Source organism: Aythya ferina (assembly GCF_964211825.1).
Source record: "Aythya ferina genome assembly, chromosome: 19".
Classification (NCBI taxonomy): Eukaryota; Metazoa; Chordata; class Aves; order Anseriformes; family Anatidae; genus Aythya; species Aythya ferina.
In genome coordinates, this window is record NC_140309.1 from 7,887,108 (window position 1) to 7,910,670 (window position 23,563).

At 58.0% G+C, this 23,563-nt stretch overlaps 1 protein-coding gene across 2 annotated transcripts in view; it reads right to left on the reverse strand.

The window, feature by feature from the left end:
• The window catches only part of SMG6 (SMG6 nonsense mediated mRNA decay factor), a 105,154-nt gene that overhangs the window by 73,181 nt on the left and 8,410 nt on the right, over nt 1-23,563 (reverse strand). For both annotated transcript variants that reach the window (XM_084493196.1, XM_084493195.1), the window contains exons 8-10: nt 22,880-23,092; nt 8,313-8,374; nt 4,739-4,884 (exon numbers count right to left, since the gene is read on the reverse strand). In XM_084493196.1, the coding sequence (XP_084349322.1) occupies nt 4,739-4,884; nt 8,313-8,374; nt 22,880-23,092 (421 nt within the window). The remainder of the gene's footprint in view (nt 1-4,738; nt 4,885-8,312; nt 8,375-22,879; nt 23,093-23,563) is intronic.

A 23,563-nucleotide genomic window follows, 5' to 3' on the forward strand; every position in this document is an offset into this window, starting at 1 on the left:
AGCTGCAGGTGATGCCCGCCGACCTGGGGATCCTTCTCACGTCTACCAAAAAGATTTAGGCGAGATCAACGTCAGGTTTTCTACCAGGCCGGGCCGTGCACGGCACCGAACCCTTGCAAAAACTGCAGTTAGGGGACGCTCGAACACGGATCGACAGCTCCGTGTTAGCCAGGCAGCTTTTACTCGACGCTGCTGCGATGGCACCGGTGGCTCTGCGCCGAAGCCGCACCAGGGAGCAGCACGCAACCCTCCCTCACTTCATCAGCCCTTACAGCTCCCCTCACCAACCTTGTTTAAGACAGCCAAGCCGACCTTGTTTTCCCCCAGCAGGGCTGTGAGCAAAGCCCAGCCCGACCCCGGCCACCTCCACAAACCCTCCCCGTGCGCTCCGGCAGCGGGAGCACCGCCCTAGCCCCAAAACAGCCCCAAAACAGCCCCAAAACAGGCTCCGGGCTCTGCCGAAAACCCCCTCCGGGCAGCAGGGCCGGCTGCCTGCTCGCTCCTCAGCCAGAACCTCGCCGTGCCTCCGCGCCCCGACTCTGCTCGGCCCCGGGGGACTCGGCTTCACCGCCGGCATGTGCTGAGGATGCACATATGGCTTCCCCCGTCCCCCCCTTTCCTTCCCCTCTTCCACCTAAGCCCGACCTCCCTAACAAACTCCACGCAGAGCAACGCGCCGGGGCCCGCGAGTGCCAGAAGGCATCCAGGTGCTGCAGCCCTGATGCTTCACACCCGCGGCCAGGCAAATTTGCTGGGATTTCCGGGAAGCGTCTCTAGGGTGCCCCGCGCTGCGCCCCCACTTTGCTGCGCGCTTGTTAGGAATGCGGCCCCGTCGGGGGGGGGAAAAATATATAAAAAAAAAAAAAAGGGGGGGGGGAGAGGGGAAGTTATTCTGGTGGTGGCCTATGAATAACATCCAGTGATTTATAGGAAGTATAATCCAATAATACAGTAAAATAAAACAGTGTGTCTGAGATGGGTTTGATTCCAGGAATTATAAAACAAATTATTAAAGAGAGAGAGAAAGAAAAAAAAAAAAAAAAAAGAAAAAGAAAAAAAAAAAAAAAAGCCTCAGAGAGGCCAGATCGGAGTAAATTGGGCACAGATGGGCTGGGAGGGGGTTTCTCCCTCTCCCCTCACCGAGATGCCCCTGCCGCAAGCACGGCTTCAATTAGGCCTTTCAGAAACCAGAGTTTTATTTCCCCAAATTACAGAATTAAAAAAAAATTAAAATTCTTGGAGTGTTTGTGGTCGGGATAAAGGGATCCAAAGCTCCTCTGCAACTTGATTGTGCAGATGGCTACCAAACTGTTAAAAGGGCCACCCCGTGAAAGGGCCCGCCCCAGCTGGAGCCCAGGATAGCCCCAAAACCTCGGTGGTCACCAACCTCCGGCACCAGAGCGCTCCGGCGACTGCGCACCCACGTTTCTGTGCCTCCTTCCCACGGGTGGGCACCCTCGCCGCTCAGGTTCGAGGTCCTGAAGCAGCTTTTTCACACCTCCAATCTCCTGCCACGAGGCAGCCAGCTCGGGCAGCCCTCGCCGCGTGTCCCCGCGGACGACGGGGAGGTCGGGCTCACCGGGAGGAACGCGCTGCTCGGTGCTGCACCGCGGGGGGAACATTTCATGCATTTCATGTGGGAATTCTTCGGCTTCCTCTGTCAGAGAGAACAACAGCCCCGAGCCATCTCCCGGGGGCTTCCCAGCGCTGCCTGGCTGATCGCAGGCGGCTGTGACCAGCTCTGCTCCGGTGGGATGCACGCGGCTCCGGCGCTCACGTAGCCGGCACCTGCATGGGAGGAGGCTGTGAAACGCCACGTGCTGGTCACAGCTGGGTGCAGCTGGCTCTGAAAAAGGTTTAAACACCCCGCTGCACCCCAAAAAGGCAGCCCGTCAAGCAACGGGACATCTTGCAAAGGCAGATTTAGGAGAGGGGTAGCCACGAGCAACGAGGGGACGTTACTGCAGACAGGGTGATGGAGGGAACCGCTGCCAGGGCAAAGGAAAACGAGCAAAAAGCAAAGAGCAGAGAGAAGCTGCTGCCCACAAGTCTCCAAGCTCCTGTGCTGCCTGCTGCTCCACTGCAAAATCGGGACAGACCGAGCGTAATGCACGGAGAACGGGGGAAGCTGATACCAAGCAAAGGGCCGGGAAGGTGTGAGGCATGAAGTCCAAGGAAGAAGAGAAGTGTTTACTTTGAGTGTTTGCTTGTTAATGCTTCCTGTTTTCCAGTTCCCAAACCGGTGCTCAGAACCGTGTGCCAACCGTACATTAAATTGTGCCCGAATTCCCCACGCCACCAGCACCTTGCCCACCCCCCCACCCCCCGGCTGCCAGCAGCACCCCCGGATCCCAGCATCAGGAACTCATCAGCAACCAGACCCGGGGCGAGCCCGCGAGTTTCTCAGGAGCAGCTGCGGCTCCGGAGACCTGGAAATACAGGGGAGGAGAGGGAGGGGAGCGCACGCCCCACGAGATATCTCCCCCCAGACAGCAGGGGAAGAAGAGGCTCTCAGACAGACCTCCCTCGCTGGCCCCAGACCCCCAGGATCTCCTCCTGCTACTGCGAGCTCGCAGCGGAAGGTCAGGCAGGCAACATGCTCTGGGAAGGCCACAGCCACGCTCCCATCCCAGATTCGCGGGAGGATTTCGGTAGGAGGGGAGCTGCGGGTCCAACTGCAGAGCTCCATCCAGCTCCGGAGAGGCCAAGCCCCGACTGCAGCGAGCGCCGCGAGCGCCTCCCCACCCAGGCTCCCTGGAAGGGCAGGGGGGAGCTGCCCCGTGCCCTCCTCGCCGCCCACACGCTGGGCTCGGCCCCCTCGCACCCGTTCCTGCTGCTGCCCCGCGAGCTGACTCATGTGCTGGGAAACGGGAGCCCCAACCCGCACCTTCCCGACAGCCGTGCCCTGCTGCCCGCTCCGCTCGCTCCCCGGCCCGCAGCAACCCACACAGCGGGGCAGGAGCCAACACCCTTCTCCCTCCCTCCCTCCGTGCTGGGCACTCGGTAATAATTCAGCAAGCTTCCCTGCTCGCTTTTTCAACTCCAGGCTCTTCGCTTTCTTTTTTTTTTTTTTTTTTTTTTCCCCCTCTCTTCCGCACCCAGCTCCCAGCACTTCTCAGTATCACGGCGTCGGCACCGAGCCCAAGCTGGGCTCTGCCAGCACTCAGCGCACGAGCGCTCGGAGACCACCGGAGCATTTGCGCTGACAACAGAATTTGCTTTGCCAACAATATTCTCAGCGATGGTTTAGGGTCACCGGAGCAAGGAGCCCTCGGGGAAACCCTTTAAGGGCACGAAGCCTCGGATGGCAGCCGCCGTGCCATCGGACCTGCAGGCATTTCATCACCACCACCACCTGCTCGGCGCGAAAGGTCCGCAGGTCCCCAGCGGGAACGAGTTTTGCTTTTTCTCTCGAGATCAGCAAGCTGGGAGCAGCTGGCAACTGCTCACCCGGGAGGCAGGAAACTCCGAGAATACTTATTTTTCACATGAGATAAAAAGTGCTCCCTTTCTGTCACTCACTCACTCACATCCACAGCTCGGCTGCGGATGGAAGAGCCGAGCCCAGTGGTCTGAGAGCTGGGATCGCTTCCAGCTCTGCCACGGGGGCTTGCTGAGAAGCCCAGACAGATTTCTTCCTCTCTTTACCACCCGCTCCTGTCTGCAGCACAGACACAGCTATTAATATACCTACCGGGGGGCTGCGCGGAGGCATTGCTCATAATCGTAAAGCACTTTGCAGCTCAAACATAAACACGCCGTCGCCGGTTGGCACCCGGCAGGAAGGAGGGCAACTCCTCATAAGAAGGCTGCTGGCTCACCCAGGGCTTCCCCCGCCTGAGGAAGGTGCCAACGAGGCAGGCCGGGCACCCAGCACGGGGATCTGCACGTCCCAAGCCCTCCTGCTGCTGCCAGCTCGCTCCACGCGCTGACCTCAGCCCCCAGGCAGCGGTCTGACGAGTGGCCAAGTGGCTCACGAGGGTGAAACCTTCCAGCAGCAGCTCCGTGGGGCTCCGCCGGCTCGCCCACGAGCTGGCTTTGCCTGAAGGCCATCAGCTGGAGGCTTCCATCTTTAAGATCCAGCTCCTAAGCGTGCCCAACGCTGCCTCCTCCCAGCTGGGGAGCGTGGCCCTGCTCCCAAACGCGTGGCGCGGGCTGAGCCAGGCACCTGCTGCTGTGCAGGGACGAACGCAGCCCCTGGAGGCACAGTTCCAAGCCCAGAGGAAGGGATTCTGCTTTGGTGCCATCGCAGCACAAACCCAACAACAGCAGGGACCACACAGAGCCCCCTGGGTGGGTGGGCGACGCTGGATGTGCTTCATCCATCCTTACCGTGGGGCGCAGCCTCCAGCCCAGCAGCTGGAGGATGCATGGATGCAGCCAGAGGCAAACCTCCCAGATCCTTCCAGCCCTCTGGGTGCCAGCGTGGGCACTGAGCAGGGCCCAGGCTCGCTGCGGGGAAGGCAGAGCCGAAAAACCAAGCCCTCTGTCTGTGCCTGCTGACCCAGGCTCCAGGGAGATGCAACACCTCCTCACTGCACCGTGTTACGCACCTCGAGGCCTTTCTGTACAGGCCAGGGCTCTTCTGCTGTCCCTGCACACGCTGACACCCTCAGGCATCCACTCCAGCTCCCCAAAAGATGCAGAATTCCCCCCACAACCCTCCTCCGGGAGCAGCTCGACCCTACGCAGAGCGGCTGCTCCCCAGCCCCGGCTCCCTCCGAGCAGCACGCGGTACCTTTGGGCTGGGAGTTGTACACCGCAAACATGTTGATGGCCACGAGCTGGAGCATGCGGGTGCTGCCGATGGGAGGGGGGCTGTGCTGCAGCAGGACCTGGAACTCCCTCAGGACCTCTTCGGCCACCGCAGGGAACGTCTCCATCCTGCGAGAAGAGAGAGAGAGAGGCTGGAGAGCGCAGGCTATGCCCCCGGGGCGGGTGGCACGGCTCCCTCCGTGCCGCTTTCCCCAAGGAATGGGGATCACCCTGAGCTCTCGGGGGGCTGCCTCCCATCCCAGAGCTGCGGGGAATCCTCGCCTCGCAGCGAAGGGGCAGGCGGTGCGAGGGAGACAGCCGAAGCCTTCCTCGGAGAGGGCAGCGAGGGATTGCTCTGTAACCGACAGGCAGCATTCCTTTGGCAGGAACACGCGGCCTTTCTGAGTCATTTCTGACCAACCATTTTTTTCTCCTGACTTCTACCAAGCCGGGAGGGGTGCCAAGAGGCTCGCTTGGACCAGGAGAGGCCCACGGGACAGAAACCTAGGCTGCAGAGAGCTGCACACGCTGGTGCCACATTGCGGATGTGGCAGCTCCAGTGCCTTGAACCCCGGCCAGAGCACGCTCCCTCCAGTGCCTGTCCCCGAGCTCCTGCGCCGGTGCCGCTTGCTCGGGACGGGACCCCACGAGAGCCACAAGCTCCACGCTCCCACTCCTTAATCCTCACCGCTTTGGAGCCCCTGCTTTGCCCCGGGGGGGCAGCAATTTGCAGCTGAACACCCGGCCCCATCCGGCAGCTGGGCCCCGCAGCGCTGGCGAGCGCTCGTCGGGCCACGGCAGTGCCGCGGCCGGGGATGGGGCGAGCTTTCAGCACAGCTCACAAACACCCGTGGAAACGTGACACGTTTATCCTGCTCCTCCTCTGGCGTCGCCGAGGGAATGGGCTGAGGTTACGTAGCAGAGCTGCTGGATGCCCAGCTGAAGCAGAGTCAAAACTGGAACCAAGCGCACAGATGAGCACGGGCGGGTCGCAGAAAATCACGGCCACGTGGCTGCCCACAAACAGCCCTCCCCGGGGACCTCACCTGGTAGCCCACAAAGGCATCAAGAAGCTGCCAAAAGCTTTGTAAATCAGTGGGGAAAAATAAATAATAATAAAAAAAAGGTTTTTCTGTCTTGTGAGCTTGCCCCAGCCCCGCCAGGAACGAAGGCTGCTCTGGCAGCAAGTGCCAGCTCCAGGATCGGTGACACTGAATTTGGGTGGCCACAAAGGCAGGGAGGGAGCCCAAACCTGCGTGGGGTAAGGCGCCTGGAGCCAGGGCAGGCAACCTCAGGGGCCTCCATAGCAATTTCCTCTGTCTTTCCCCCGAGAGATGCAGATCTGGTGATATCAGCACGCTACAGGCTGGATCAGCGAGCCGCTTCTGGTAAGCCACATGGGCAATTCTGCTGGGCTTCCCCAACAGACTTTCAGGACAGTAAGAGGCTCTATTTTTAAAGACAGAAATGGCTTTCTGACGAACCAGCTGTCACAGGCTGCCTTTCAGCAGCCGGCTCTCCCTGGCAGCAGGGGTACCCTCTCCCTTGGCACCTTGGCTGGGGCGGTTCAAGGCCCCCGGTGCCGTCCCCGCTGGAACAAACGGGCTCCTTGGGCTCTGCAGCCTCGCAGGACGGAGCACAGAAGCGCTGCTCCCCCTCGAAGAGGCAACTTCCCTGGCCTTGGGGCTCAGCCAGGGCGTCAGAGCAAACCGATGGCTTCTGGAGACTTCCTAATTTTGCAAAATCTCAGCCCCCAGCCGGCACGGCCAGCAGCGTCCTCCTAGGGCGGACAGGAGGCTGGGGCTGGAGGAGCCCTTTGCAGGACGGGTTGTCAGCGAGGAGCTGAAGGTTTTTGCCACGGAATAACAAGAAGGAGCGAGTCCTCAGCCCCGCCAGCTGTGCTCTGATACCGCCGCACATCTGGAACGGCACGCGGTAACCCCGCTGAGCTCCGAACCAGCAGGTCAAGAAGAGAGCGGAAGCTTTTAATAAACTGCTTACCTGTGGTTTTAGGAGCACAGCAGCCCCATCCCTACATCAGCAGCTCTTCCCTGCTTTTTACGGATAACCGACTAGAGATCCTGCCCAGAGAGGACTCGGCTAGTCCTCACCTTTTACCTATATCGAGCACGGAAGCTATTTAGCAGGGCTGGACAATTTCTCTTCCTGTGTCAGGGTATTACTTTCTAGTTCCCTTCTAAGTACTTGAGGGGATATTCTGCCATTAAACATCCTCGGGTTTTCTAAATGACCGTCCTGGGAAGCAACCGCCTCAAAAGCTGCATCTTAATTTCACCAAAGTCTCGGGAGCCAAATGTGCAAGCAATCACTGCAACATCCCCATTAATCCCCCTGCTGGCACGCGTTCAGCCCGGAGCTCGGCCGCGAGCGTGGCCCGGCGGAGCCGAGCACCAGCAGCTCCCCGGACGCTCTGCCCCGCAGCACAGACACGTTGCAGCTCCCAAAAATTCACGGGCAGCTTTCCTCCTGATTTCCTGCGGGCAGGAGGAGGGCATCGAGAGCTGCCTCCTCGCTGCAGGCCAGCCTGCTGCCCCCGAGCAGGGAACTGTGATTGAGGGAGGGAGGCAGAGCAGCAGCAGGCAGTGCGTCGCTCTCCCCCTCTCCCTCGGACACTTGGCTCTCCAGAGGGCTGTCGGGAGCTGCTCCTGCTTCGTGGATTTATGGAGGGTGTAAATTCAAGCATGTGCCCTTCCAACTAGCTGTCCCATCGCGTGGAACAAGTGCCGTGGCTTTAGGCTGCACCTCGGGGTTGGTGCTGGCGTCCTGCAGCCTCGGCTTCCCCTTGGCTAGGAGGGATGGGGCCAGGACAGGTCCCTGCCACCTGACGGTGAGGGAAAGTCCTCCTGAGGAGCAGGGACAGCTCCGGGGAAGCCTGTGGGCCACGAGGCTGAGCTCTGCTGTCCGGGTCAGAGGGCTGTCCCCAAGGCTGGGCCCGCAGCCCAGGAATGGATCAGGCTCGCTTTGCTTCCAGGAGAGCTCTCTGTTATTTGAACCCAGCTTATGACAGACGTGGCCAAGGGGCACTTCGTGTAAAGCCGTTCCCACAGCTCCCAGCTGCGAGGCTTCCCCCGAAATGGCAGCGAGGAGACGAAGGGCGAAGCTGGTCTCGACGTGCTGGGGACCCTCCTGCCCCCAGGGAGCCCCCGGAGCCCCCTGCCCGCTGGCTGAGGGTGGGGGCAGTGGAAAACGAGGGGGAAACTCCCGAGATTAATGGGGAGGGAGCACGGTTTGGGGCCAGGAGAGGGAGAAAACAGCCTCCGGTCCCACCCGTGTGAGGCTCAGCTGGCCGAGCTCAGCCTCTGCCAGAGGGTCCTGGTGCACGAGCAGGATCAGGCCTTGAGGTGGGGGAAGAAAAAACCCCCCCAGTAACCAGCATGGACCGGAGGGCGGGTAAGGAGAATAGGAACCAGGAGGCTAGGCCTGCAAGAATTCACACCCTGTGCCCTCAGCTCCAAACACAGCTTAGTTGCTAACAATATTAAATTCCAAAAAGACTTGTAATGTAGGAAAATAAAATAAACATCCTGCACACTTACCCAATCCTGGTAAACAGCTTCCCATGGGCATGGAGAAAACTGAGGATGAACCTTTTGTTCAGCTGCATGGGAAAAAAAAAAAAAAAAGAGAGAGAGAGAGAGGAGAAAACAATTAAACTCTCTCCGATTTCCTGTGAATTAAGAATGTCCCCAGTGACAGAAGAACCTGGCCTGGATACTGGGGGTGGCACTGGAGATGGGAACCAAATGGACATGCCCAAACTCTTACAAACATCATGCATGCAGGCGAGGGCAAGTGCCAAACAGCTGGATGCTGAGCGGGGAGAGGGCGGTGGAGACACAGCACCCTCTGCCGGGACCTGGGGGCTCGCAGCAGCCGGGCTGGGCTCAGCGCAGCCCCGAGCACACACCGGGACCCGGTGGCTTCTGCAAAAGGTGGCCCAGAGCGTGGCATTTCCACCCGGTGGGGAAAAGAAACAGAAATTGAGAAGTGGCTCTGGGGGTGCTCAGGTTGGCACAGAGCTGAGGGCAGCCCCTGGTCGAGGTGGAGAGGGAAATGTTCGTGAAACTCAGCAGCAAAGCTGGGAGCGCTTCGCTGTGCCGTGCCAGGGCAGCCTGCAGAAGCGAGGGGTTTTGGGGTGCTGCCGTGCCCCTGCATTTAACCCCATGGGCTGGTTATTTCTCCTGTGAGCTGCTAGGGCAACGTGGAGCTGAGTGGATGCAGGGCAAACTCCAAAGCACGTGGGGTAATACCAGCTTCCTGCCCCGCTTCGGTCCAGTAACACCAAAATCTAACCGAAACAAACGTTTGCCACCACTCGAAGCCACCTCTGCTAGCTCAGCAGCTCTCTGGGCTTTTCCCCATCCTTATCTGAACAGCTCTGAAGAAGCCTGGGGGTGGTAAAAAGTCACTTTGCCCGGCCCTGGAGGTGGCTGCGTATCCCTGGGGATGGCCTGGCCTCTCTCTTACCTTCTCCACCACGAGAAGCTTCCAGCTAGCACCCCCCCTGCACCGCTGTGGTGACAAAAGCCAGGCTCCGAGCCCCGGGTCCCAACACCACAGCTCCAATTCCTTTTGTGCGAGGATCTGACACCAGGAGCCCCTCTGCTTCCACTTATTGGGGGACCTGGGAGCACGGGGAGGAGCAGGACAGCAGCAGGAAGGGCTTTGGCAGTGCCAGCCTGGTGCCAGGATGCTGCCGAGGCTCCAGAAGGCATCGCAGGCTGCCCCAGCCTCGGAGCTCCTCCTGCCTCGTGTGCAGCTCCCGCCGGTGCCTCCACGAGGAGCTCCACGGGGTGCGACTGCCTCGGGGTAATGAACCCGGGCTGAGCTCCCCGAGGACCCGTGCAGGAGAAGGATGCCCTGCTGCAGAGCCGCTCCTGGGCCATGTGCGAGTTTCAACATAAAACCTGTCTCATAAAACAAGCCAGACCAATTAAACTGGCCCCCGCAGCCAGGGCTTCGTGCTTGCTCGCTATTTTACGGCTGCCCTCGAGAGCCCTTTCCGCTGGAACCTGACTTTATTTGCCACCATTTTATTAACTCTGCAGATGAAAACCCGAAGAGGCCGGGGAATACTGGGACAGCACCGCAAAGCCCTCGCTCGCTTTGCCAGCCGAGCTCCTCCACCACCCTCTTTAAGACACCGAGGCAGCCCGGAGCTCGAAACCCTTAACGTTTCCCTTCGGGCAACGCCTTGTGGAGGTGGAAAGTTGGTTTGTGACCAGCTCCGTGGCTCCAGCTGCTGTCAGGCACCCTGAGAGCTGCAGGCAGCTCCCAGCCCTGAGCAGCGCTCTCCTCCTTCTCTCTTGCAGGCTGCAGGAGCTGTCAGCTCCGTGCTCCTCGGCGAGGGGATGTGGAAAAGAGATGCTGCCTCCATCAGCACATGCAGGGCCCCAGCCTGACCCTGGAAAGCCCACGGTAAGGCTGCCGGGCAGGTGGCACGTAGGGGAAATGAGAAACAAGGGCAGCAGTTCACCTCCAAGGCCCACGTTCAGCCCACGGCCTCGGGAGCACTCACCCTGCAATCCTTTCCTGGCAGCGGGGGAGTACCAAAACTCCCCACCTCCACTGGAAAGTGACGCCCACAGAGGGACAGGCACCCAGCCTTCCCGCAGAGACACCCGGCTCCAAAAGGGCTGGGCAGGACCCGGCTGCACCCAAAGCTTCTCAGAGGGAGCTCCAAGCTCGGCCTTTTCACCCGCAGTGCCAAGGACTAGGCGGTCACGCAGCACAGGACCCGGTGCTGGGACGGACACCCGTGCACACATCACTTATTTTTCTTTTTTTAAGAGGAAGCAGGATACCTGCCTCTGGGAAAGCAGCAGGTTTCGTGCCTCCTGCCAACTTCAGCACGAACCCAGCAAGCCCAGGCCGAGCCCCGTGCGCCCCGGCACCGTGGCATGGCGAGCAGGCACCTTTCGTGCTTCTTTCATCCCTTTTTTTTTTCTCTCACAGCCTCAAGGTTTTGATGAGCTCATCGCTTAACTTTGGACCTTTCATCTCCGAGTTCACGCGAGGGCCACGGGCTGCTTTGACTGGGCTTTTTCTCTGAATGACTCGTCCCGGAGTGACTCACCTGCCCCTCGGCCTCGGGGAGCCAAGCGCCGCTTCTCACGGCGAGAGGGAAATGGCGACTTCCACCCGGCGGCGTGGGGCAGGGAGGAGGAAGTCCCAGCGCCCCCCGTTCTGCATTTGGTGGAGAGAAACGCTTCCCCAAAGCCCTGCCGCCACGCTCCCGACCCCGGTACTGGAAGGGGAGAGCTGCACCGACCTCCTGGCTTCATCAGAGCCAGCGTGCAGCACCAGGCACGGCCCACGGCTTCCTAAAAATGGTCCCCGTGGGGATGCCGGGGGAATCCAGAGCTCCCCGTGGGCAGCTTCGTTCCTTGGGCTGGGGAAACAAAGCTGGCTGGTCCCCTTTGGTCTCTTGGGAAGAGCCCACCAGCCCAGGCAAAGCTCACACAACATGAAAACGATGGCAGACAACGGGCTTTGTCCCTTCCAGCTGAAGAGCGGGCACCACCGATATGGAAGTTATGAGCATATAGTGAAGGCATTAGTTATAAAAACAAACCAGCTGTCAAGAAGAAGAAGGGGTCCCTGCACACAGTAGTGCCTGAAGCTGAAAACAGCTGTTTCGGCTGTCATGAGTCAGCATGTGCAGACAGACTAAATCCACCTGGGAAGAGGCAACCTCACCAGAGGAAGCAACCCGCTGCTGCTCGGGGAGCATTCACACAGCGCAGCGCCAACCAAAGTGGATTTGTTGCCATGGATGAAATCAACAGCGAGTAACAAACCGCTCGCGGCGCAGATAGCAACAGGCAGCTCGAATCCCGGGGAGGCCACGGGGAGTACGTCCCGACAGCACGCAGCCCAGAGACGGCCGGGCAGCTCGAGGAGAGGTTTGTCGTGGCTGGAGCCAGGGGAGAAGAAAAGCGAGAGCCGACCTCGAGGGACTCGGGGCGAAAAAGGGTTGAAAACGCGTCTCCCACCCTAGCGCAGGAACGCAGGAAATGCCAGCGGGGTGCGCAGGAAAAGGAGCGCCGCGGAGCCGAGCTCCCGTGCCTGGACCCGGCGTGGCCGCCCTTGGCTCCCCGCGGGGAGCGCGCCGAGCTTTGGCACCTGAGCATGGGTCCCAGCTGCGAAGGAGGCACCAAATAAGGGAAGGATTCTGGAGCCGCGACTCCTGGGGAAAAAAACCGTTTCAAGTTAAAAATTGTTACTTCAGGTTTGGAAGTAAATTTCAGGATCTGGTCTTTATCAAGCGAGGCAAACTTTCTTCAACATCAGCAAAGCATCTGCGGAGCAGAAAGCGGTGTCAGAGTCAAAATAGGCTGCAAAAGACAAGTCCATTAATCAAGAGACCAGATGCAGAAGTGCCTGTAACAAACGCGCTGTCTCCACTGGAGTGGAAGGGACTGGAGCACAGCGGGGCGTCCTCCCGAGTCTCGGGGTATCCTCAGTGACAAGGGGTTGGGATACAGACCACAGAGCCACGCAGTTCAGCTCCAAAACACGTACCACACTCGTCCCAAATATTTTCAGGGTTTCTCGGGCAGCCAGGCTTTTCCAGGCACAGCTTCCTTGCTGGGAATTGTGTGAAATAACATCCAGGCACCCAAACCATGCCACATTGTCTGTCCCAGCTCAGGGGCTGGATGCACCACGTTACACATGAGGATTATTCCCCTCTCCTTCGTTGCCACGCGCCGACCCAGCCCAAGGGCAGCAGCGGGGCCGTTACCTCCCCTAGAGGTGGCCCTACAAGGAGCCTGACACTGCATGGCATGGTTCTGGTGGAGTTTTCTGTGGCACTACCTCACTAAATCAGCAGCCAGCACGGAGAGGAGCTTCTCAGACCTTCTCAGAGGGCTTCACTGGCAAGGCACCAGGAGGGTTTCACTGCTGCAGGTGCAGTTACAGCAGCGCGCTGGTGGAGAGCGCGTTGTGCAAACTGCTGTCACGGCCAGGGGCTAGCAGGGATGGCTGGCATCTTTTGCAGGATTTACGAGGTAGCTACAGAGCTGTGAGCAAATTCCAGCTGGGCTAATTAGCATAATAATTCCTCTTTGTGCACTACCTGCAGCCACGAATGGATACAGAGCTGGATACAGAGCCGCCGGTGCTGCTCCTTGCCACGTGTTCCAGTGCAGCTTTCTGTTCAGCAGTTGCAATGCCCTGCCCTGAACTAGAGCCATTTTTGTAGCTACAGAAGCAATTCCTGGGAGAATCCCAATACTTAAGGCAAGACACTGCACAAACGTAGCATCCAGTTTACTACAATGTGGAAAAAAGAGGGAATCCTGATGCCTCGTGGCCTTGGGGCTTGAGAAATTCATTTACAGGTAAAGAAAACTCGATGCACTCCTGCAGCTTCCCAATCATTGGGACTGCAGCAACTCCAGGACGCATCTCGTGGCTGTAAAAGTCACAAGTCAGCCTCCCGGCAAGACAAAGAGAGGCATTTAGGAAGCCCTTCATCAAAAGCAGGTGAGATGAGAAACACGAGCAGGACAAGCGCGCACTTCAGTAATGTAAAATCAAGCAGGGGTGACTTCACCGGCTCTGAAATAAATACCCGGCCCATGCGGACGTTTAACGTGATTTAGTAATGAAGCTATTAGCGGGACTTTCAGTTTAAGGAAAACAGGTCAAATGGAATATTTACACGCATGTGATTTCCTCTTCAGCCACACTCGTAACCTAAGCTGCTTGTAAAGCATTTAAATTAGTAATATGCAGCATTCCTGAAAAAATATTAGACTAAACACCACGTAGCAAAATTAAATAAAACCTGATTGAGTTAACATCTTAAAAAGCAGCGGTCTTCAGGGAACCCCCACTGTACCGGGTGGGAAGAGCTTGGTGGAGCCTCGCTGGCAGTGTTTTTATCGACAAACTGAAAGTAAATTTGGCCACCCGACTGCCTGAGACACAAAAGGAACGATAAGCAAGGATGGCCGCGGCGCATTCACGCACGGTTATTACAATCCTTTCACAATCTGAGCCTTTCCAACATTAAATGCCACGTTACGCATCTGGGGTCACGGAAAATATGCCTCCAGGAGCCCGAGCCCGAGGCAGCTTCTCCAAAAAAGGCTCAAGGGACTGCTCGAGGGACCTCCTGGTACGATGGCAGGAGGGACAGGGTGTCCCTCAGAGGAGCAGAGAGGCACCAGGGGGCACGTTGCCATCTACACACGGCGCTGAGAGACCGACGCCGAAATACTGCACCCGGTTCTAGTGCCCTGATTTCAAAAAAAAGGTGCTGAAAAACTGGAAAAGGTCCAAAAGCCGGTTGTAAAAGTGATTTCAACGGCTAGAAATAACGCCTGGCAGTGAAAAACCTAAACAGCTCGATCCGCTTAGCGTATCAGAAAACCCAGGAGGCGATTTGGTTGCATGCGCAAAGGACCTCGGCAGCACCGAAGGGCTCTTTACAGCAGCAGAAAGGCAAAGCAGACGAACAAACGAGAAACGTTCACTCTGGAAACAAGGTAGAAATGTTTCAGAACCAGCGCAATTACCACTGGAACAAACTCCCCAGGAAGAGGGTGGATTCTCAAGGCTGGATGTCTTTCTGGAAGTTTTGCTTTAGCCAAACACGAGTTCTTTGGCTTCACGCAGGAGTAGCAGGCTGAAATTTAAGGACCTGTGATATACAGGAGATCAGACTAGATGATCTAATGGTCCCTGCTGGCCATAAACTCCATGAATCTATGCGAACACGCCAAAGAGGGTCCTCAGCTGAGATATCAAGTTCACTTTCAACACTAAATGTTTCACAAATTGGCTCTGGTGCTGCAGGTCATTTAGGAGACAAGCTCGGCTCTTGAAGGCTGCAGCTGGTTAAGCACTGAGAGACGACCCGGGCAGGGCCCTGCTTTGTCCAGCAGGTAAGGGGGGGAGGCTGCGTGCTGAAACCCCCCCGGCAGAAAGCAGCTCAGGCTGAAACGCACGCTGTCTGCCAGGAGAAACCAGCATCTGCGATGGAAACGTGACAGCGAGGAACGTGCAACGAGCTCTGCTCACGCGAGACCTTCCCCCAGCGGAGCTCGGGTTGTCGTCAGCCTCCTGCGCTACTCCAGAGCCGATCATCTGTGGGGTCAAGCACGAAGGAGGGAGATCACAGGAGAAATTCAGGAAGGTGAGGACGGGAGAGATCTAACCCAAAAAGGCTGAGGAAGGGATTAGGCCGGCAGAGGAGACGTTTGGCCAGCAGGCTGAGCGGAGGCTGAGCCTTCCAGGAGGCTGAGAGCACGGCCACGGGCTGCTCCTCGCGCTCCTGCATCCCTCGGGGGGGCAGAGGGCAGCGAGGGCTGCTGCTGGCTGCCCACGCACGGGCAGGGCGCCGCCTGGGGAGCTCTTCTGGAGCCTTCGCTCCTACCTGGGTGGTTTTACCCGGGGCACGAAGGCATCTTCACCTCTCCTGTGTGCGCCACGCAGCGCTGAGGGCTGCCGGGGAGGAAGAGCAGAGCCAAGGACAGAGGAAATGACACAGATTCCAGCAGGTCCCACTCCCTGATCCTCCGGAAGGAAGTTTCTTTCCTAATACCCACCTCCAGAGTGGATACGAGGCCTGGCTGGAAGTGGCTCATTCAACAGTGGAAAGAAATAAATATTCCCCGTGGCAGAAGTAAAGGGTTTTTGGCTGCGGAACGCGAGGTGCCATCCCAAAAAGCGTTCAACAGACGGCAGAAAAAGTCGGAGCGGGCCAACTGCAGACAGAGATCAAGGTTAGACCAACAAGAACAACAGCAAAAAAAAAAAGCTCAAGAGCAGCAATCACCGCCTGACAGGCTTCACCCTGCTCTGGGAAATTTCCCAATCCTGCTATTAGACGTTTTACTTCCTTTACCAGCACTGCCAATTCCTGCCGTCTTCTCATCTGAAGCTCCAAACCCTCCCCTCCCGACAGCGCTCCGCAGCGCCTGGCCCATCAAACCCGCTGCCACGAGCGAGGCCTCCTGTGCAGCAGCAGGAGGGGTTTGGTTACACACAAATCCCGGGCTGATCAGCACCAGCAGGAGAGGAAATGAGGGAAAGAGTGAGTGACAGGGGAAGGCGGTTTCTGGATGATTGTACTCGGGTTTGGAGCACGAGAAGCTTGTTGGAAGTCGGAGCTTTGCCCCCCTCCTCGTCCGCAGCCTCTCTGGGATGTAGCAGAGCCCCTCGCACAGGCACGAGGCCTCGATGTCCTTGTAGCTCTCCCACCTCTGATCCCTCAGCACACATCAGATGCTCGTTACCGCAAGGGGAGCGGTGTCGGTGTCTCTCCCCTTTGAGCAACGTCAGGCCCTGCCTCGTCCTTCGCAGTTAAACACAACCGCCAGCACGGTCTAAAAATAAAAATTCAGAAAAATTTAAAAAAAAAAACTGAAAAAGGCAACACCGACTGCTGGAAACTCTTACCGACGGCTTAAGGCTTCACTTTCTGGGTAGTGACAAAAAGGTCAAGCTGGGCTGGAGAGCAACGTGTGGGTTCGACACGACACGCGTGCACACAGCAGGCTCCCTGAGCTGTGCCGAGCTCGGGGAGGCTTCAGCAGAGCGGTGCTGAGCATCCAAGGGGCATCACGAGCCCCAGCAGCCTGCTACAGCTCTTCTGGGCAGATTGCTAGAGCCTGACCTGCAGCTGAGGGTCTTTAGCACTGTTTTGAAGTGGAAAAAAGAGCAGTTTTTAGAGTTTTTAGAAGTTCAGGGCGAGCAGGGAGGGTGCACAACTGGCAGCAGGCAAAAAAGGCAGCGCGAGCTGCATGGCTGAATGTCACGTCTCAAGCCCAGAGAGGCTAGGAGTGTGGTTTTGGTGTTTAACCAGCTTCAACTGCAGCCTGGCACTCTTTTACTTCCTCCGCAGAGAAGGCTTCTCGCTGCTGGGGGAAAGAAACCAAGCTCACCGCGCGAAACCAAACGGCTGGAGTAAAAATAAAGCCCCGGGGTGGTTTGGTGACCGAGGTCAGATTAGGAGGCGGAGGGTTTGCAGCCTGGGGAAAGCACTCAGAAATACTCATGCTGCCAACCGAGACAGAGATTACAGAAGGGGAGGCAGGGCAGAGAATTAACGCGAGTCCAGCAGCGAAGGGGCTGAGAAGCCTTTCGCACGCTACCAGCTCCCCCGTGCTCAAAGCAGTTTGTAAACCGTTTCCTAAACACAAAGGGAAAAAAATACCCAGACCCGGGCCTGACCTCCACGAATGAGTAACCAAACCAAACTGCTTCCTGCGAGCTTGCGGGGGTGAGGGCAGGAGGCTGCCTGGGCAGGGCAGAGGGAACTCCACGTTGCTCCCTCTCAAGCAGCGCTCTGGGCACACGAATTAAGGACTCGACAGCTCACGCTGCTTCTGCACGTGGGTGGTGGGCAAAGGGGAGGAATGAGGAGGGGCAGCCTTCAGCTGGCCGCCAGCACCTGGTGTTCTGGCCCCAGAGAGCCTCCCTCTCCTTTCTGTGCCACGGGGGAGGCACAAGGTGCTGATGGAAGCCTGCCTCAAGGCCCTCTGCAAGACCTGGTGTTGCTCTCCTGCGCCGAGAGAGGCCAAGGGGACACTCCCTCGCTTCGTGTCCCCTCCCTTTGGGGACACACCTACAGCACGGCTCGGGCTCGGCTCAGATGTGGGATGGGTGTGAGCAGTGGCTTCGGCGGCCAGCCCGGCCGCTGGGCATCTCCAGGGACTGCCGGGCTCGTGGGGCCTCCGTCCCCTCTGCTGTCTGCACAGGAGCACAACGCTGGGTGTAAAATAAAAGCAGGCGAGAGTTAGCGCGGGGCTGGGGGCTCCCAGGGCAGCAGCAGCAGCCTGAAGGGTGAGCCTGTGTGGGAGCAGCAGCGAGGGGAAGGCAGGGAGCAGGCAGGGAGTGCAGAGCCTGCTCCATCGCACGGCCGGGATTTTGGGCTGCCCAGCTAAAGCAGGAGCACAGCCCTGGCTGCTCGGGCTCGTCTTCCCCACCACAGGCTCCTAAAATGGACCTGTGTGAGCACTCTGCCCACCTGACGCCACAGGCCGCAAGCAGAGCCCTGTACTCCTGCCAGCAGGGATTATCCTTCAGAGCCTAGATGGAAGAGAAGGGAGCAGGCAGCATCCTTCACTGTCCCCAGAAGCGCCGCCCGGCGGGGTGGACACAGGCTGCCACCAGCGAGCTTCCCAAGAGGCCTCTTGGCCACGTGTGAGTGTGCCAGAGCTGCTGTTGGTACAGAACAACACCAATTCCACTGCCACCCGTCACTGATTCCTACTTGGGTGTCACGAAGAAGAGCTGCGAGGTGAGAAACGAGCTGACAGGGAAGGGTAAATAAATAAACTGGGGTGTTTCTGCGGGTATTGGGCTCGCAGATGCTCAGATCACACCACAGTGGCCTCTGGGCACGCCAGAAGCTCCTAGGGACTGCAGGCAGTGGCAGCAGGGAACCCCAGCTCCAAACCCAGGTCCCTGCCACCACCTTGTGTGCCTGGCCCAGACAGCGGCCGGGCTGATGGGGTAAAACGGCCAAAAGCCGCTGCCAAAACCCCAAAAAGCCTAAGAGGAGGGCTGATCCTGCTGCTGCCCTAGAAGCGCTCCGCTCCAGATGAGGAACCCCGGAGGAAAAACTGCAGAGCCTGAAGCCAGCCGGGAGAAAGAGCCAGCCCAGAGTCAGCCGAGCGGCTGCTGCCGAAGAGGAACAAGTACACAGAGCAGAAACAACAAACACAGCCAAGGAAAAACGGATGTGAAACATGCAGGAGCTGACCGGGACACTGACCCTTTTCCCAACCGAGGACGCACTCCCGCCATCAAGGCAGAGGCTCAGGGAGCCCCCAGGACCCCCCAGTGCTCCTGGAGGCACAAACGCTCCCCAAAATGCCTCCTCCTGCCTTGGACCATGATCGGATGCAGCATCGTGGTGCTTGGACGAGACGAGCAATGACAGAAATAAAACTGAGAGAAGGACTGAGAAAGATGGGTGAGAATCCTTGCACACGCCTCACCTCAGAAATAAAAATAAAAAGGAATCACAGTTAGAGCTATCGTGAAGCCAACCCCAACCAGGCACTGCCAGACGAGTTCCCAGCTGGCTGAATCCAGCCCTAGAGGGGCAAAAAGCAGCAGGACAAACCTCACAACCACCCTGCTGTGAGACGACAGCACCTTCAGCATGCCAGAGAGGAGCAGAGGCCCACCTCCCTGCATGCTTAATGCTCGTCTCAATTTCTAGAGCTTCCCACCCTGGGACAGGCGCTGCTGACAGCTCTGGTGCGTTGCTGCTGCCTCCTGGCACTTGCACCCGCTGCCAGCACAGCCTGACTCCAGGCGTACAGCGAGCTTCCACGGAACAGCAGGGCATGCAACCAGGAGGAAATGCAGAAGCAGGATACCGCGTCCAGCCCGGTGAGAGAACTTTGGTCTCCCCTTTTTTTGCTAGAGCTCCTGGTGATACTCGCCGCCCATCTGCAGGAACCCCGATGTCCGTGTTCCCTGCTGCTGAGAGGAAAGCAAAGAGCTGGAGGTGAAAACCCGCTCTGAACTTCTCAACTGCAGCACATCTCCACTCTTTCTCAGCCTTCCTAGGGGCTTTTTGGGTGGCCCTCCTTTTGGGGTGGCCAAACCCGCGCTGGCTCTACGAGGCTGACCTCTCGCTAAGAGTCGAGCGGGCTTAATTCTTTAATGATTCCGAAGCATTCAGACATCTGGAGAGAACTATTATTCAATTACTGGTGTGCCAAGGGAAAACCTCTCTTCCCTAATCCTAGCTGCAGCTATGGAGCAATCTGTGGTGCATGCACGCTGCGTGATCACATAAGGAAGTATCTGCTGCAGCGTGCAGGCAGCGGGCAATTGCAACTGTGGGAACCTTAACTCAGCATTTCCTGACAGGGGTGATTAAAATCTCAAACGCCGTGTAATATTAACACTTTCTCAGGAGACTGGCGGCACGTTTGCCCTGTTTACTCTACCAATTCACAGTCTGCGCAGCAAGCTGCAGCCGGCACTATCAGACCTGAGATCAAGACAGACCCAAGGCAAACGAAACCAATGGCAGCGAAGAAACAGGACCCGGCTCTCCAGCTCGCTTTGCTCTATCCAGCTTTTGGTTTTGTTATTAAAAAAAGGGAATACGGCCACGCATTGGTTCAGTCTCCCTTTTGGTTTTCTCGTAGGAATCCTACAGGCAGTAAGCTCATGTTGTGGGGTAAGCAGGGCACCGGGGCAGCCCGGATTCTCGTGTCGCTGCACACCTAGAAGCAAACAACAAACAGGAGACCACAGAGAACGGCCAGAAGGAAAGATTCACAGAACGAAACTCCAAAAGGCTGCAGGCCTAACGGACAAAAGCCTAAGCACAAAAAGGCCTGGCTTCAACCCAAACGCTTCTTCTGCTGGCTTTGAGCCCTCCCCGTGCCCTCCGTGCCAGCGGCACCAAATCCAGTTAATGAGAGAGGGGCCAAACGAAGCTGCACGGCCGTTGGTGCAGGCAGATGGCACACACTTCCAGTTCTGCATCTTCCTCGAACAAGATGCCGGAGCAAAGAGTGGGAGAAGCAGCTGTGCCAAGCCTCCCCCTAAACACACAGCGCCCAGGCGAGCTGCCAGCGCCGCACGCTGCCTGTGCCACCGCGGTGGCTGCAGCACGGGCTGCCCCTCTGCAGCCTCGCCGTCACGCTTTGCTGAGCCCACTCGGCTAGCTTCTGTCCCTGAAACAAAGTTATGGGGTTTGGGTCTTTATATAGGGCCACAGAAGGGGGAGGGAAAAAAAAAAAAGCAGCCTGAAGGCATGTACTGAGCAGACTCTGCTCGCTGACAGGGCAGCAGGATGAGTAGGTGCTGGGAGGGAAGTGTTCAAGCATCTCCCTGCCCAGAGTGCCCCCACGGAGCACTGGTACTGAGCTGCCTGCACAGCAAAGGAGGCAGCCAGCGAGGATGGAAAACATCCCAAACCATTTCAGGTTACCTGCAAAACTGCCAGGCTCCTTCAGCTCGGGCTGGGTTTGAAGGGAAGGGCACAAGGAGCCTGCTCCCACCCTGCTTGTATTGGCCAGAGCTGTTCGGGTCTACGCTTGTGTTGTTGTCCCTGCTTCTGAAAGCTCAAAATTTTCCCATTTTGAGCCAAAAAATTACTTTATCTGGGCCAGAAATAGCAAGCAGCTGCCACAAAGGCTGCTAGCCGAGGAGCTACCTGCAGAGCACAACTGTCAGCATGAACGAAAAACCAGCCCCAGCCTTCCCCAGGGCTCACGCTGGCAAGGAAGGCACCGGGAGGCAGTGACACGGTTTAAGACTCATTTCTCTGAAATGACACGTAAGCACTGGCACACTTCCCCTGGGAGCAGAGCTGTTCCCTTCCGCCCCAGCCCGCGTGGGGAACGGGCCTGATGCGATGTGGGGCAGAGGTGCTGCCAGGATGAGGGCTGCCGCCTGCCTCTGGCCCAGGCCGGGCCTTTCCGAGGCCAAACAGTGCCACACCGTGGCAGCAGGCAGACTGCTCAGCTCCTCTCCAGCCCCCGAAAGCACCGCCGAGGTGAGGATGAGGGGAGGAGGCCACAGCTTCAAGGATTCCAGAAGCGCAGAGCTTCCTCCCAAAAAGCTGCTGCTTTTGTCCGACCCCCAGCTTCGGATGGGAGCGACACAGACCGCACGTTTCTGCTTCACCTGGTTGTGTTTCATCCGGATCGGTTTGGTGACACGGTCGTGGCACAGCTCCCTGAGCATTTGTGCCAGCAGAAGAGGAGCAGAGCAGCGCACTGCAGCCCACATCGAAAAATCTCGGCTGCCACAACCAGCAGGGCCCAAATCTGTGGCCTCAGCTCTCCTTTGGGGTTCTGGCTGTGCAGCCTCTCGGTGTTAGTGGGGGCAGCCACTAACATTTCAAACAGCTGGAGAGACCAAGACTAATCAGACAGAGTTTGTACAGGCACTGCCAGTGGCCTGAGCTTCAGGCAGTGCAGCCCCCACTGAGCAGACCGAGGTCAAGCTCCAGCAAACGTCGCCGCACTGCAGACACCACAAACATCACTGCCCCCAGCTCGCCAGCAGTTACACCACCCCACATGGGAGTAGTGCGAAGGAGAAACTCCCAGTGCCTCAGAAACACTCACAGCATCGTATGTCAGAGCACGTCCACCAGTGATTTATGGAGACGCCAAAGCCTGGCACGTTCCTGCCGATGATGCTGAGGAAGCAAAGGTCTCCAGAAGAGAAGCCAGAGGAGAGGGAAAACAACCGAGGGCAGTAACAGCGAAAAAATGCAGCAGCAGTGTGCCAGAGCTTATCTCCCAGTTCGGAGACTTCACCCCAGTTCCACCCAGCTGAAGTCACAAACCAGTTAGAAAAGCGCCAGCGCGCTGGAGAAGCGCTGGGCCCCACAGCGTGCACAGAAGGTCTTCCCAGCTCGGCTCCCATCCTGAACAGCCATTTTAGGACAGGCAGCCCCGAGCTCCCTGGCAAGCCCTCCTGCAGGCCACATGTGCCAAAGCAATGCAAGGATTCCTAGAGGATGAGCTCCCAACCAGCGCTGCCTTTGCCTGCATTCCTGGGCCTGACAAACAGAGCTCACCCGGGCCCCTTCTGCAAGGTACGGAGCTCGAACCGCCTGGTCAGGGACACCAGTAGCCCATTTTTTTTAATCCTTACAGGAGACTTTTCTCAGCAGAACGAGTCCTGCAAGCGTAACACCTACACTGGAAATTAAAAGCATGGTTTTCGCGTTTGTCCCAGCGCCAGGTGACTGGGAGCTTGCACTGGGACACACGACTCGCTTCCAGAACAAGCCCTGGAGCTCCCCGGGTCACCGCTACCCCCGGCCTCCAGCACCTGACCTCATTTCCCACCGGCAACCTCGCCCAGGTCGGAGCCTGCAGAGCAGAGGCATTTCGCTGCATCTTCTGTTCGTGCCTCTCCTATTCCACATCAGCCCCAGCAGCACGTGCTGCCAAGAAAGGGATGGTAACAACATGCCTTAAACATGAGAGGCACGAGGTCACCAGCTCCTCAGCCTGACCCAGGCACAGCTCCCATAGGGGAAGCCAGAACACTGGAAAATTTAGCAACAGGAAAGCAAAACAGATCCAGTGTCATTCCACCGCATTCCAAACACATGACACCAAAGCCAACAGCCGCCTCCTGCAGTACTCACGTCGCTGGGGCTGAGGTTCCCAAGCCCGTTGTCCTGCTCAGAATCCCTGCCGGATTCGTGGCCCTGGGAGGAGCGGGGGTGGGAGGGATGGATCCAGATCTCCAGCCGCGTGGCGTCGTCCCCGACTTGTCGCAACGTGGGCTTCTTGCCCTTCCCCCGGCGGCTGGGGCTCAGCTCCAGCACCTGGTGCTTCTTCTGCTCCATCTGCTCCGCCTGCGAGGACAGGACAGGCTCAGCTCACCCAGGGATCGAGGGGCAGGGAAAATACATCTCATTTATGTGTTGAAAGTGGCTTTTGCACCAGCTTCGAAATGGCAATAACTCACTGACAGGATCAGAAGTTGGTTTCTGACACTACAGGATGACACGGGTGAGAGGTTTTTGAATCTGACTGCACTGGGACAAGAAAAGCCGTGCCCAGTCCTAGCAGCGCTTGGCAGCCGACACGCTGCACTTTTGATTTGGGGCACAAAGGGACTGCAGCCTCTGCCGCCCGCCTCGCTGGGATGAGGCAATAATCCAGCTGCACGCTGAGGCCATGCTGCAAAACACAGCAACCTCCAGGCCTTGCTGAGCCGGGCTCTTTGACAGTCTGTGACCCAGAAATAAGAGATTCGGCTGACTACACAACCCCAAAAGCTGGCTGCAGACAGGCAGCATCATTTTTTCTCTCTCTCTCTTTTG